Source organism: Triturus cristatus, chromosome 7, assembly GCF_964204655.1.
Source record: "Triturus cristatus chromosome 7, aTriCri1.1, whole genome shotgun sequence".
NCBI lineage: Eukaryota > Metazoa > Chordata > Amphibia > Caudata > Salamandridae > Triturus > Triturus cristatus.
The window spans coordinates 1,211,907,788-1,211,924,710 of NC_140590.1; the positions used below are offsets into that span (position 1 = coordinate 1,211,907,788).

General features: G+C 40.0%; 1 protein-coding gene across 1 annotated transcript in view; it reads left to right on the forward strand.

Moving 5' to 3' along the window:
* LOC146811625 (uncharacterized) overlaps positions 1 to 15,551 on the forward strand; it is a 79,141-nt gene extending 63,590 nt beyond the window's left edge. Inside the window, exon 2 of the mRNA XM_085614516.1 lies at positions 13,416 to 15,551. Within this exon, the coding sequence (XP_085470642.1) occupies positions 13,688 to 14,998 (1,311 nt within the window). The 5' untranslated portion in view covers positions 13,416 to 13,687 and the 3' untranslated portion in view covers positions 14,999 to 15,551. The remainder of the gene's footprint in view (positions 1 to 13,415) is intronic.
* The last annotated feature ends 1,372 nt before the right edge of the window (positions 15,552 to 16,923 follow it).

Consider the following 16,923-nt stretch of genomic DNA (forward strand, 5'->3'; position numbering starts at 1 on the left):
GGACCGCAATCATTTCAATCATTCTTCTTTGAACATCTTTGCAGACAAAACTTCTATCATTCGCAAGGAATTTTAAAAACTTAAATTTGTCACTTTTTGTAACATAGTTATTGTGCAATATACTCTTTTATATTTACAAAGAAAGGAAAAGGCACTCTGTGCACTTTTTATACTCCATGTAAATATAACCTCATCATGCACACCACTTTGTGTCGAAAGGGTGTTCTATAAGTGTTGTTGTATATGATTGCACTTAATACTCATAGAACAAGACACATGTCTAGATTTTTCAGGAATCATAAATCTCGATATGTGTGTGAATGCTGCAACATTCTAAAGTTGGTGTAGGAAAGCACAACAAGGAGAATTGTTTTAATTTCTCCACATTTTTATATCTTCAATGCATGCTGAAATGTTCAGCATACATTGAAGAAGAAAAATGCATTTTCTCATTGTTTTTGTGCAGGAAGGTGTGTCTTCCTGCAGAAAAACAAACAGCACATGACACAGATATCCTTGCACTATGGTGCAAGGGTGCCTGTGTCACCACATGGCTGCAGTTTAAGCAGCCGTGCAGAGAGAAGCATAGATTTGCAACATATTTATGTACATATGTTGCATCCCTGTGCTTCGGAAGTACTACAGCACACTGCAGTTAAAGAGGTTATTGTGTGATGCTGCAGCACTTCCTCATAGTTCTGCACTTACACATTCACCATACGCTACTAATGCATTCATTCAGTCAATTACATACTACACATACATTCATCTAAACTAAAATTAACAAAGAAATTTAGCTCTTTTTTTAAACCAGGAAAGCTCTTCTTCTTTCTTCTTTTATATTTTTTGGGGGGTTTTCTGAACAATTTTTACATTTTTTTGGTTTTTCTGCAAAAAACAAAACAAAAAACAAAACAGGAGAAACCAAACAATGAACTTCAGGGAACAATAAAACAAAAAAAAAAAACCTAGCAAATGTGACTTTCTTGCCGGCGGCAGATCAGATCGATCGACTGCTCACCATAGCAAAAAGTCTTATTGCACTTAGTGCAAAGCACTTTTAAAAATTGAAATTGAGGACGGATGTCCAAGGTTTGGGCTGATGGATGCACTCTTGATGTGCTCGGCTGCGATGAGGTGGATGGCGCAGGAGCAGGAGTGTTTCTCATCCGTCGGCACTCTTTTCGTGCAAGATTGTTCGGATGAAGGGTCCTCATGTGCTTCATCATACTTCCCATGCCGCAAGAGTATTTCTTGTTAGGATTCCCTCTCGATAGGACTCTTTTGCAAATCTTGCACGTGACCAAGGTGGCATTGGTCTTATTCTGCCCCTCGGGAAAAGTAAAAAATTTCCACACCACTGAAGAAAAACGTTTTTTGGGTGGTGCCTCCGGCAAAAATTCATCCTCAGAAGTATGAGGTGATGCAGGTGATGCCTGCTGCCCTGAAGCCATTTTTGGTTGAAAAAAGTTAGAGCTAAGTGTAAACTTAGTCTAAAAAATCTTCTTCTCTCCAAAGAGATGGTACTCTAAAGAAGGTCAAAGAAGAATGATTGAAATGGGTGGGGTCTTTCAATAGTTAGAAGAGGAAGTGTAATGAACCAATCAAATCTCTTTTTTTGCAGGTCACATGGGATCCGCGCACCCTGCGCATACGCAGCACGCACCCAGCGCACATCCGCGAAATTGAATTAAAAAGAAATATAGGATTAGATGTAAAAATATATTACTTTTAAGACTAGTTTAGAGTTTGTCTTCAATTAATATTCACATGAAATACATATATATATATGTTTTTTTATATGTTAAATATTTCGCGGGATCCGCGCACCCACCGCGTCATAGACGCAGATGACGCATCGCGGAAGCGTGTAAACGTCGCGTTACGTACATCGAACGTGTCGCGTATAGGCTGGGAGTCGCGTACCTGTCGCATTGCGATCATGCACTAAACACGTACCCAACTCGTACCATGCGCGGATGCTATCACGTACGGATCGAGAACGGTGCGCATAGGGTGCGCGGATCCAAAAACATTGAAAAAAATATATAAAATACAGTTTTGAACATATAGTTAAAAAAATATTTTGAAAAATATAAAAAAATATGTTTGTAAAACCTATTAAGTTCAAATAACATTTTTAAATTTTTAAAAGAATTAATTAAAAAAATAAGTTTAAAAAATGGTGATAAAAAAGTATTTTAAAAAAAAGATAATTAATGAAATTGACACACTGAATTTGAAAAATATAGAAATCCAATCAAAATCATTAAACATGATATCTTCAGAGATAAGTTATAGATAGGAATTAGCATTTAAAAAACCTTTGAAATTCACTGAAAAAACCATAGGTTTCATGCACGTTATAGTTAGAAATTGGCATTTAAAAAACCTGTGAAATTCACTTAAAAAACCATAGGTTTCAGGCACGTTATAGTTAGGAATTAGCATTTAAAAAACCTTAAAAATTCACTGAAAAAAACCATAGGTTTCAGGGGCGTTATAGTTAGCTGGACATTTCCCTCATACAAAACCCTAGAAAATCCCCTGTTATAGTTAGATCAGCTAACTATAACTCGCGCCCCCGCAATGCACTGCTGATGACATCACATATTACATCACTCATGACATGGTCAGTGACATCACTGATGGCATCACTGATGACATCTCAAATGACATCACTGATAACATCACTGATGACGTCATCCATGTGACAAATTAGTGCACCTTCTCACACCCTAATATAACCTTTGATACACCGACTCAAAATTTCAGACGGCCATTTTGACAACCATAGATACTGCAATACCAATAACTACACACCCACTCATTGACTTTTAGGTCTACATACATGTCCACTCACTCACCTGTACAGTCACTCATACTTACAGTCACTCTGTGCATTTATTCACCTATATAGACACTCACACACCGCCAATCATCCATTGAGGTACTGACACATCTAGTCAGTCATGCAAATAATTAATCACAGTCCAATTTACTCACCTATACAGTTAAACACACTCAAGTTCACTTACTCATAAAAATACTAACAAATTCTGTGTCTTCCTGCAGAAAAACAAACAGCACATGACACAGATATCCTTGCACTATGGCGCATACAGCCACTCCCAAAATCACACACTCTCACATATAGATAGTTATATACTCTTACACACATATACACTGCGTTTCACATATGTAGTTACTGACACATGTACAACTGAGATATACATGCAATCACTAACACACCCTTACATACAGTCACCCAACCATACAGGCCATAACAGATGCACTCTTAAAACCATGCACCCACTGAATCACCCACTCACACATCTAGTCACAGAGTCACACACACCCTACCCACACAAACACTCAGGCACTCATACAGATACTCAGACAACCAATCAATAACCCATATAGACACTCATATAGCTATTCACAAAACCATGCAGCCACTTATACACCAACACACAGACACATACAGACATTCACACAGTTTAGTCACTAGTCTGCAGTAAGATACATTTAATGACTGACTTAAGTCAGTTACGCACCTAGAAAATCATCCATTCACACACTTGTACACCTACGTATTCTTCAACAGGCCTTTCCCTATATATATTAAACATATTAAAACTATTTAGAAACACATACTCAATGGATGATGTCATCAGTGATGTCATTTGAGATGTCATCAGTGATGTCACTGACCATGTCATGAGTAATGTAATATGTGACGTCATCAGCAGTGCATTGCGGGGGCGCGAGTTATAGTTAGCTGAACTAACTATAACAGGGGAATTTCTAGGGTTTTGTACGAGGGAAATGTCCAGCTAACTATAACGCCCCTGAAACCTATGGTTTTTTTAGTGAATTTCTAAGGTTTTTTAAATGCTAATTCCTAACTATAATGTGCCTGAAACCTATGGTTTTTTCAGTGAATATATATATATACATTACATACTGGCGGTCACCAGTAGGTAGTTATAGTTAGGACCTACTATCCATAGGAAATCCACAACATTCTATTTGGAATAACTTTGGCTCCGGTTGACGAATCTTCGCGAAATTTTTAAAACTGGTGAAGCGCTCCGTTCCGCTCCTATCCTGAAAGTCTCGGGGTGATTCGTCAAGCGGGGGCTGAGAAAAAAGGGGGGTCCCAAAATGTGTTTTCCCCATGCAATTTTCCATAGGAACCATTAATCGCAACTACAGCCCGAACTGCTGAACGAAATTACACCAAATTTGGCAAAAAGGTAGCCCTTGGTTCATACTCGTGCCTTTTGCTGAAATGGTGTAAATCCGTTAACTAGTTCCTGAGAAAATCAAAAGTAAAATCATAGATATATCTATGGGCGCAGTGGATCCGCGCACCCTGCCGAGCACGAGCTGGATGCTAATTGGCTGTCAACACTCCAAACCCGGAAGTGTTGGCAGCCATCTTGTGCCTCGGTAAGGCACAAGAAAGCACAAAAACAAACATGCAGAACGCAAAAAGGGGGCAGGGTAGAAACACCCTGACCCCCTAGGCCTGCTCAGGGGGTTCCACAAGTGTGGCCTCTGAACACCTCTCTGCAACGCAGCTCCCTGGCACATACTGGAGGTACCTGGTGGGCTAGTTGGCCCCCAGGGGACCTCAGGATTGAAGAGGAATTAATTCCCCAACTTAAAACGTGCCACAGGGTGTGTTTGCAGACATGTCACCTCAGGCCCCGCACCCTTCCTTCACCATTGTGCAAACGTGCCCTGTGGTGCGTTTTAAGTTGAGGAATTAATTCCTCTTTGATCTTGAGGGTCCCTGGGGGCCAACTAGATGCACTATAATACTCAAGTAAACAGCCAATCACAGTGCTACTATATCCTCCATCCAGATATTTATATATCCACTCATTCATCAATGCAGATTGCTATATATATATAATACATATTTAAATAACGAACCAAACCACATTCACTGGATGATGTCATCAATGATGTCATCAGTAATGTCATTTGAGATGTCATCAGTGATGTCACTGACCATGTCATGAATGATGTAATATGTGACATCATCAGCAGTGGATTGCGGGCGCACAAGTTATAGTTAGTAGAACTAACTATAACGGAGGAATTTCTATGGTTTTGTACGAGTGAAATTTCCAGCTAACTATAACACCCCTGAAACCTATGTTTTTTTCAGTGTATATATATATATATGAAATCAATCTACCAAAGTCACTTAAACACTTAAACTGCCAAACACAATAAACTAATACTTTACAAACGTCAGCGCTTTGTTCTCTGTCACTGTGCACTATACGCAACATTTATATGTCACTCTATTGCAACAATTCAGTTTTTGAACTCTTTCGTCAACGATACATTACCATGGCATAGATACAAATTCCACAAATGGTGGTGCACTGAAAAGTTAAAGTCCTTTTAGACACAAGTCCAGTTCAAAATTATATGTATTCCAAGTTGTCTTTATTTTCTTTGGTGATAAGAAAAGACAACCAATGTATTTTGTTCTCCACATATGAACTAAATCAGGGTTGCAAGAAGATACATAGAATAACAAGCGCACCACACATCCATTAAAAGATACATATATTTACTAATACAATTAAAAAGCTGTTTGTCAGACCCCCCTAAACCACATCATCTCCAAGAACCCATTGACACACCAAATTAATCCTTCCACATGTCCCTTAACTTATCATATTATGTGATCACCAATGAGACCTGTCATTGATTAAGGAAGGGAATTCACACCATGCAAGGAAAGTTGTGGTTTAATGACACTGTTGCTGTAATGAGAAACATTCCCTCTTTTTAGGTACAGATAATGAATCCACTTATTTATTTCAGTTAGAAATTTTAACATTGTGGTATTTAGTCGGAACTTGTATGTACATTGCCAGATACTGTTTGCATGGAGCACAAGTCTGCTAATCCTTTTGTCCTCTCTGGTGATTTATACTCTACTTATGGACATCTTCTGGTTGTTATTTCATCAAAACTGTGGAGGCCCATACCCTTTCTACCATAGAAGCAGGAGGCGTGGTCATAACTGTCCTATCCTGTCATTTCATGATTTATAGCACTTACCCTTCTGTGAGTTGCAATTCTTACTGGAGGATGGTGGAGTTGGATTCCTGTTTACTGTTTACCTAGTTGTCTATGAATTTAGGTATAAACAAGTATCCGCAGAGTGTGATCTCAGTGAGCAACAGTGCACTAAACAGAGATGGGAGCCCTGGTGTGCGATTTAGGATATTTTACAACACAGTGGAGGGAGATTCCTGTCATGTACAGATGTAGTACTCTCTTAAGAAGTATGTGTGCAGTTCCTTTTTGCATTGCATAAGGGTTGGGGCAGTTGTGATTTTGAGGAGTTGTTGTTGCAGGCCCTGGAAACATATATGAAGAAAGTTGTCATATTACCTCTTTATTTGCAGTTTCTTTGCTCCAGTCTGATGTTGACCTGGATTCTGGTGTGGTGTTGCCCACTTGAGGTAGTACATTTCTGTATCATGTATTGAGCAGTGTTTGGGGCCTTTTTTGTGATGCAGCTTATTTTGAAGATGATGCAGGCCTGGAGGGATGTATGACGTTACAACGCATGCTGTTACAACGAAAGTTTTACAACGCGAGTGCATTGACAACGCAGGACATTACAACGCAAGTCTTTACATCGACTTGCACTAGATGGCGTGCTAACATTAAAAAAGTGTAATTTACTATTCCAACTCCAGTCCACGTAACAGTAGGGAAGGTGTTGGGATAGTAAACTACACTATTTTTAATGTTAGCACGCCATCTAGTGCAAGTCGATGTAAAGACTTGCGTTGTAATGTCCTGCGTTGTCAATGCACTCGCGTTGTAACAGTTTCATTGTAATGGTAGTGCGTTGTAAAAGTTGCGTTGTAAAGGTTGTTCCCCGCCTGGAGGGGTCCACTGCAGTTTGTTCAGTGTTTGATTGACATGTTTAAACTTCTTTAGGCCTTTGATGTAATGTGCTACCGCAAGCAGGTTGCCTGTCAGGGGACCCAGTGTGACGTATGGACACCGGAAAACAGGCTGTTGCCTCCATCGAAGTACAAGAGGACTAATGCTTTGACTGTTGCTTTGAAATTATTCTTTGAAAGTAGGGTTTCCTTTTCCTCAGGAGGGAGAGTTGGTCCCATGCCATCTTAATTTTCTTGGCAATGTGTTTTTTGAAAGATGTTGGTGTCAAGGGCGAACCATCATATTGCTTACAGTGCCAGCTAGCAGCTGAATGCATCAAATTGAATTTCAGAGAAACAGGCTTGGATTTGTGATTGTTATTGCTGGCAATGGGAGGATTTCAGCCAGGTAAGGTTGAGTTTCAGGTAACATTCAGTTGTTATGATATTAAGGCAGGTTTTTTTTAAATTTATGTCATGAGCAGTGGAGATTTTCAGGTAGAGTTGTGTTTTATTGGTCTATTGATTAATTTGATTCTGCCATTGGTAACTTAGGAGGCAAGGTTTTCCATTTATAGGTTGATGATGATGGTAGACATGACTGGCCTCTGGGGTACTATGCATGAGGTTAGTAGCTTTTGTGATCTTGAGCGTCTTATCTGGACATTTTGGTGGCGTTTAAGGTAGGAAATGTAACGGTGTATCAAAGAAGCCAAGAGCCTTTACAGTTTGTGGATCAGTGCTGGGAAGTCAGCTGGGTAAAGACTGCAGAGAGGTCAATTAGGATTAAGAGGCAGGGTTGGTAATTGCCAGTGATCAGGAGGTCAACATTATCTTTCTGAATGACAAAAGTCTCTGTGCTGCAGCGAGGTTTGAAGCCAGAGTGGTAGTTTTGTTGGAGGTTATTCTTGCTGGTCAGATCTTGTAAGTGAATGAAGCTAGTATTCTTGATGATTTTGCATATGAAAGTTGGGTGATGAGACAATAATTTATTGGATCATTTGTTACCAGGGTAGGTTTCCTCAACATCGACTGTGGGCCTGATTATGACTTCGGCGGTCCAAGTAGACTGCTGAGCCTGTGGTCTTCCGACTGCTGTATTATGATGTTACCTTTGTGCTAGTGGTCTCGCAGCAGTGATCTTCTGATGAAGGAGGACCTTCGGGCTAGGTTTTTTGCCACAGTCCAAAAACATATGTGTGTATTTTCATGAAACAAGTCTGTAAATACACATATGTGTTACACTAATGAAAAACTAACCTTCTCCTACAGCATGGATCCACAGCCAGAACAACATTGGACAAATAGACAAGAAACTTACCTGTGATTCCGGCAACAAAGGTATGGATTTCCCTTGTGGACAAGAGTCTGCAGGACAGGGGAGACCTGGGCGAGGGTCTCCTTGATGGACAGAGGAGTGGAAACAAACGACAAGATGCGTTTTTTCCTCAAATCTTGCGTTTCTGCCAGGTCGAGTGTGGAGGTCTACCTGCCACAGTCGACTTGGAGGTAAGGCACATCATAATCTCAATGAAGGGAAGAGAGACTGGACTCACTCTATAAGCCACTGCTGCCTGTGTCCGCCATTGATTCAGGAAGAGAAATCCTGGTGGGGTGCGGTCTTTCGTCGGTGGGACCGACAACATCAAAACTCAGCTGTTGGACTGCCGAGTTGGCAGGCGGTTTATCTGACGCTGATGCAACGGCGGTCCCAAGACCACCAAAGTCGTAATTTGGCCCTGTGTCCTGTTTTTGAGGCTGTCTGTAAAGGTTCCTTGAGTGAGTGAAGTCCTGACAGTACTGAGAGCATCTCTATAGAGTGATTACATGGTGGATGATGGTAGAACATTGTCTTTCTTGGTGGTGGCTAACTGACAATTGAGGATGTTGGTGAGTTCATGCTGTGATTGGTGCTGAAGGCAGTCCACTTGGAAGTAGAGCACATGGGCACCGAAGAGAGTATGGTTGTTTAGTTGACGTTGTAGAAGCATCTAATGATTTTTATGGTATTACATTTTTGTGTTAAAGTTGGATAGAAGATTCTGGGAGGGGCTAGCGTAATGTTGAGCTGCCTGCAATAATGCTTTACTTCTGTTGTTTGCCCACCAATTGGTGGTCTTGTAGAACATATGTTTTGGTGTGGTGATGAGTGATCTGCATGTAAACTGAAGTTTTTTAATTGAATGAGGCTTGCAGAAAATGTGGTGGTTCATCTGCTTTTCTATTTTTTTTCTTTGAATGGAGTGTTTGTACTGTGACAGGTTTTGTGACTACCATGGTGCTGATGGGTTATGTTTGAAGGATTATGTTTTGAGTGATACGTTTAGCCCACATGGTTGTTCCTGTCATTGTTTTATATGCAGAGGAGTGTTTTGACCGATTATGTAGACTGGATTGAGTTTATACAGAATGTGTGTTCATCTTGAAGAGAGTCCATGGAGATGTCCTTGAAGGAGCAGCAAGTTAATTTTTCTATTTCTGGTTGATGTTGCTGCATTGATGTGAGATGGTGGATTGAGAAGGAGATAGAGACATGATCCGTCCAGCCCAAGGATATCGGAGACTTGCACTGGATTGAGTAAGGCAGTTATGATAAAGTTCTCATGGTGTTGTCTTTATCTATAGGCTTGAGAATGTGTTGATTGATGTCCACTGTTTTGAGGAATGTGTTAAGTGAGTCCCTTGTTCTCTTGGTGGTTGAATCTTCAGGGAGACCTATGTCTCCAAAAAATGTGAGATGGGTGTTCTGCATGGTAGCGGATTTCAGGTGGTCAGTGATTTCTTCAGAGAAGTTCAAATTGCATCTAGGCTGTATGTAAAAAAGGTTGAAGGGCTGCCTTGGATGTTTGGATATAGAAATAGAAGAGAGAAGCTCAAATAACTTGAATGTTGCTTGTCTGATAAGGGTGCAAGACCAGGTGTATTTGTGGATCACTGTGATCCTTCAGCCTATCTTGTGTGTGTTGTTGGCGTGTTAGATGCGTATGGCTATGGGAATGAGGACATCTAAGATGTATATGGGCATAAGGCATATTTCTGAAGTGAAAAACGCTGTCATTTAATGGTGCATGATGCAAAGTCAGGGGAGTAGAGAACTACAGAGTATGATAAGCATGAGGAGGAAGGTGTGGGTTCTGGTGGTTTATAAGCACTGGCAGTGAGATATGTAGGGAGGATCTGGGTGTTTGTGACACATGAGTGCTATATGTTTGTGTCTCCCAGAACTTAGAAAACAACAAGAGCATACGTTTTTTTAGTCTTGTTAAATTATACCACACCAGCTATCAAAGATTGGTGCTATTTCTTCCAAAATGCACCAAATGGACAGGGAAGACCTGAAAGGGTTTTCACTTTGTAGTCAAACTTTAACTCATGAATCCTGTTGGCCCAGACTGAATGCTGTTTCTTGAACATAATGAGTATCTTCTGTCAGACTTCAGTGTGTACTTCCGGTAATGCTTAGATCAATGTTGGTTGACTGCTTGATGTTCTATTCCTACCCTTCTACAAATTGCATTTATTATATCACTCTTGTATTACATAGGCGTGGGTCTTTAGTCATGCTTTCCGCCTTGTTGTGAAGGGGCACTATGTTCTCCGAGCTGATCAGGTCGGGAAATTCTGGCATCTCCTGAATACAGGCTGATATATTGCTAGGGTAGCACACATGTATGATGATCTGTCATTGGCACATTATTCTAGAGGACTCTGGAAAATGTTCAGGGCCATGAACTATTGGTGGCTTCTTTGACAGAAGGTTTTTATAAAATTGCATTAAAGATGACCACTAGGAAAAGAACAGGCAGAAGGTTGTGTTCGGTAACATCCGTTATTCTGCCAGTGCCATGATATCTGTATGCAAATGGGTATGCAGACAGGGGTGGCTTCTCCGCTAAGGCAGAGGAGCTTCGCCCCACTGCTCTTTGACCAGGAAAAATAAAATGATAATACCATAGTTATTGTCAATTTATTTTTCGTAGGTTCGGGGCAGGGTTAGGATGAGACGGGGCTGGAGGCACAGGAGAGGAGTGGTTTGCACACTCCAATTGATCATGACTGCTTGGCCGACTGTCCTGGCCCGTCCAACCAGTCAGGCCCACTTTGCATGTTCTCCAACAGGCTGCATTACACAGCCTGGTGGGGAACATGCCAAGGCCCCGGTCCCCATCTGAGTGCTGATCCATGGTGCTCAGACCAATCAAAATGCTGCATTGCAGCATTGTGATTGGCTATAGGGAGCCTGGGTGCTTCCTGGTTCAGTAGAAGCGGAGAAGAGACGTGGCCGGCGGAAGAGGTATTTTTTTAATTTGATTATTATTTTGTCCCCCCGCCCCACCCCTCCCCAGTACCCTCATTGCCTGCCAGCCGCTACTGTATGCAGATACATAAACCCACATTGATAACCCTTTTACTGTGTCACCATGTACTTCCTCAAATAAGTGGTGTTTGCTATAAAAGAAAACATACCAGTTTCTTATTGTACACACATTGGGATCCTGGACTCCGTGGTCCTGTGATGTAGTGTTAGTGTCCCAGGTAACGAGACCAACATGTTTACATACTTAGACGTTAATGGTTATTCTGACTATTAAGGGACTATTCATATCACGGCTTCCTAGGACTGTCTAAATATTGAGCATTAGCAAGATAGTCAATTCGTGTCTCTAGTCATGCTTACTTGCCAATGCTTTTTACTTCTGTTTTTTCCTCCCTTTCTGTCTAGTTCAGAACGCATGGTTGCACTTGCACTACTGATGATTAAATAGAGCGACATCTTCCTAATTTAAGTTACAGAACTGGCCCTCCATTGTCTATAGTTTTATTGTTTGACACTGGATTCCAATCCTTTGGTTCATAATATTGGAATATTGCTGGGATTATACACCATTGAGCTTTTCTGCCCTATTTGGCATTTAACTATCTCTAGCACTTTTACTTCCATGTCTCTTCACTGTTTGAGGCCTAGCTATCAGACTTCCTGACGGTTTTCTAGCACCATTTCACATCATTTTATATATATATGCATGGAATGATTAATACTAAGGGTGGCATTTATAATTTAATTGGCATCCTGCAAGCTCACTGGGTTATTGGAGAGCCTAGCCTCCACTCTCCTGATAGAGGATAATTCATCATGATTAGAAATCCTCACTTCCCTGGCGGGGTTCTGTTTACCTTCAGCACCTCATCCGAAGCAGTAGATCTATTGAAGGTGAATTAGTTTATCAAGCATTAGCCATTTTATTTTGGCCCCATCTTTGCAAATGGTTTTGTTTCACTGAAACTAACCATCAAATCAGGAATTTGTTTCAGAAAAAAAAGCTAAGGTCTTGATGCATACTGAGTTTTCTTGTTTTCTTCCTGCATGTCAAGGTCATTCTTTGTTTTCCAAGCTAGAGTTTCCTATACCTCACATGGCAGACTCAGGCTGGAAAAATCAATGGCTTGTTGCCTCATCCTAAATAGGGTTCTGTGATTGTCGCTGTGGCCTAAAATATTGCCGGGTGAAGGGTTTCGACCAATAGAGTCAGTTGCGGCCCCTCTGGGGAAAACCCAGCGGTTCCAACATCTCAGTATGATGAAGGAGGAATCACAGAGTTGCCACACGGGGCATTTACTGTTGTATGGCAGATGTACTACATCTCCCAGCCTCTAAATGACCCCTACATAACTAATACGTTTTCTAAGCAGAGACTTTATAAAGCAAGGGTGAAGTGAGAAATTGCCTAGGGCCCCCTTAGGAAAGTGATACATTTTTCTATTTCTCATTCTCAACCTCCTCTCTTTCTGCCTACTTCTACCTTAGACTCTTTCTCTCGCTACCCAGTTTCATCTTAAGGATTGTGAGGTCCCATGAGTTTTGAATTAATGTGGATTGTTATATATCAGTGAAATACAACTAATGAAATACTGTATGTTTTGGAATCTTCTTGTTTTTGTTTCTCATTAATTTGACCTATGCCTTATTTACACCAATACTTACATACATTGCACCCATTGGCTCCAATTTGTGAATGGAATAACACAGTGGTGCTTGTTTAACTCTGAGTGACCAAGCACTTGGAGAGAGCATTGCTCAATTTGGTGGGTGTACCTGCCTTCCATTTGCTGTAAATGTGTTGCCTCATCCTCTTTAAATATATACTAAACAGTAATATTCTACAGTTGACAGCTAGATGGCTTAGTAAGTTAAATTCTGTCTGCTGACATTTGGCGATCTGCAGGTCATGAGCTTGAATCCCAGAACAAACTACTCAGCATCCATCATTCTGGTGCAGTTACACTGATTACCAATAAAATGGATAACTCTTAACATCTCTTCTTTGTGGTGATTAGAAAGAGCAGCAATGAAGTATAAAGTGCTGTGCTAAGAAACAGTTATTTGTAGCGAAGTCTGGCTTGTGTGTATTAAGCCCTTTGTGTTTTTAATCTTGGGTTTTCTGGTTGATGTTTACATTAATTCATTATTTTTTAATTCTGCAGTGGACTACAGCCAGCAGAATCAAAATATTAATGAGGAAGATCCATGAACAGAATCAGAATGTTGCCTTGCATGAAAGTGAACTAAGTATCACAGCAGAAAATCCACACTGCAAGGAGATCCTGTTGCTGCACATCATGCAAAAAATGTTTCCAATGAAGGATTACGTTCAGAATCCTTAAACATCTAGAAAAGGAACAAGCCCTTTTTCATGGGCTGAGAGGGAACGCACTTTTGTGTGAAGACAAATATTTAATGGTATTGGAGAGTGTCTATGCGAGAAATGCGCTTCCACTGTGCTGAGTGTCAGAAGGGCTTCAATTATAAGTCTTGGCTAAGTATCCACTTGGTAAGTCACACTGGAGATCGACTGTACACCTGCTTTCACTGTAAAAAGAGGTATAGTACCAGGAGTAATCTTCGAAGGCACCGGAAAATCCATGATGAAGGCGATCCTAAGAAAGAAAGAGGATTTTCCTGTCCTTGGTGCCAAAAGAGCTTCAGTCAGAAATCTCTACTGAAACTTCATGAGAGAGTTCACACTGGAGAGCAGCCCTTTGTTTGCCCTCAGTGTGGAAAGAGGTTCACTCAGAAGGGAAATTTCCAAAGGCATCAGAAAAAAATCCATGCAGACACTACCTCTGAAAACAAGAGACACCTTTGTCATGCAGAGAGCGATCAGCGTTTTAATGAAAAACCTTTGCTCCCCTGCAGAACAAACACTGAAGAGGCACTCCTTTCCTGCGCTATGTGTGAAAAGAGTTTTAATCACTTGTCCATGCTCATAAGACATCAGAGAGTCCATACTGGAGAAAGACCTTTCATCTGTAGTGTTTGTGGGGTGAACTTCACTCGGAGTGGCAATCTTAAAAGGCACCAACAGATCCACACCAAAAATGAACTATTTTCCTGCTCCCATTGCACAAAGAGATTTACCCAGAAAGAAAATCTTCATATTCATCAGAAAATTCATATGGAGGGTCTCTTAAAGAAGAAGAAACTAACCCAAAGATGCTTTTCTGGTTCACAGTGTGATGATAATTTTAATGCAAAGAAAGATCTTAAACATAACCAAAGAGTCCATAATAAGTGGCCTTCATGTACTGAATGTGAGAAGAGGTTTACTCTGCAGTCCCATCTTATTAAGCACCAGAAAACACACACTCACAATCAACCTAAAACACTCAACTCGGAGAGCGAGAGAAGCGTCAAGCAAGATCTCCACTGCATAGAGGATGAAGGAGCAGTGGAGGGCAGCCAAGAGGAAAAGAATGATGACATTGAATATGTAGAAAAAGACATGAAGATTAACAGGGACAAGAGTGAGCAGAAGCACTCCACACAGAGCACAATTTGTGACAAAATACAATTCGAATGTAATAGCCATTCAGATATCAAGATATTGAGGGCTCCAGCTGTCATTATCAGACCATGTATCATCGAAGCACCATCATTTACCTACAAGTCTTCTGTGACTATCCCTTCTTCAGCAATGCTGGTGGATAAGGTCACTGAAACACCTTTCCCTGCATTCTTTTCATCCTCACCTCCAATATTTCTCCCGCAGCGTGAATCTGACTGTTGAGGTGGGGTAAAGTAAAAAGTTCTGTTAGGAAACAAAGTATTAACCAAAACATAGTTTTTCCACATGTGAACTACATTCACACCTTGTACAACCCTCCACAGGAACTGGCATTTCCTTTCCATAAAGTACTGAAAGCTCGGATTCCCAGGCCTTAACTGTTAGATGTTTATGAAAAGGAGCCATTAGCCAACACTCTTGAGATACATACCTTTCTTTAAGAGCATAAAACACATGAGTACATTAAGGATAATCTTTGAAAAGGAGATTACCTTTCAAGTATCTAAAGCAGTTCAACTCACCAAGCTTCACCTTGCAGTCGCTGGTGCCTAACAGGGTTGAATACCCTTTCTTTCCAAGGAGTTTGCATTCTATGTTGATTTGTATTCTTTTGTTGTATTCTAACTCTACCACAAAGATAAAGTTCATCACCAGATCCAAAGATGTAAACACGATGATTGTATTGTGCAAACCATTGATTAATATAAGAATTTTTTTTTTGTTTTTAAGTGCTATAATAACCACAGTTTACTGAAAGAGTAAAGGAAAGTTTACAATTTTAAAAATGGGGCAGTTACAATACTTTGTTCCTGTTTATTAAAGTGCTAACTTAATGTGCAGAGGCTAATTCTCAAATGGTTGAAATAATTTCCTTTGCCGGATAATTTCACGATTCCATAGTCCTTTTAAAATTCCTTGCCCTCACTGCTAAAAGTGATCTTGTTGACATCTGTGTAGGCAAGTTATTGCATTACAGTGATGTGAAAGTTCATGTTAGTTGTGGCACTTGTCATATTTGTAAGGAGTAGAAGCTCTCCAGTGGCTGGTGCCGACAGTGCAGCTATCAATTAAAATACAAAAGGGATACCCTTCAAATGCTGAGGTATGGGAAGTAAACACTATCCTAAAAACATCTCTGATAGGTAATTGCAATATCACAACTTGTATATGTTTTAGTGCAGCGATAAATGGTAAGTGATCACCCTGACATAATCTACGAACTGTTTAATCACAGTGTGACAATAACGTGCTTAGGGAAAGCATATTCCTTGTTTTCAGTATCATGATATTCACACATAGATCAATAGTTAAGGTTTATACCATTTATTAAATGGTGTTTATGGGGCTGCAACCATTTTTTGTTTCCCATATAGTACAACACATCCATAATTTAGGATCATACTGTTATTCAGATCATTAATACTCTCGGAGAATACCTGGTAAGACAAAACATGAAGCAGGCAAATGTAAAGTAGTGCAATGTATTACAATACAAAAAAAGAATGAACAGTGAAGGGAGTTGATGATTGTTTCAACATACAATTCATTTTCTGTGGGTCTTCAATAAGACTAAAATAAATAACTGATGAACTGTTCAAAAACAATATGTGTTGGTTCACCTAAAACAGATTCCTATGTCACAAATGAAGTGAAATGTGAGAAAAACATTACATTGTTATTATTCACTGGGCCAAACATGTCACTAGTAATGACTTACCTTTAATGTTTAACACTACGTGAATATTAGTTAAAACTCAATGATTAACTATGGAGGTGAAGTTTCACCTTTGTGATTAAGACCTCACTCCATAGGAAATCCTGTGTTGCACCCTTAATATTGTCAGTTTACCTTGACTAATGTGCTCCAACTTTGGGGCATACTGAGTTTGAAATGTAAGGAATGACAATACCTATTTTGATGCAGACAGATCAAACGAGTCAAGCAATCAAAATAAGCTTTATTCGAATTCCTCACACAAAACCATAAAAGAACATACATGTAAAACAATTAATATATGTACAATAGTCTTATTTAAATAAAAAAACATTTCTGAATCAGTTACTATCTTTAAAAAAGAACCTATCTTAAAATACAAACCACTTTTACATCACCATAGAAATCATGATATAATGGTCTTTCTACAGCA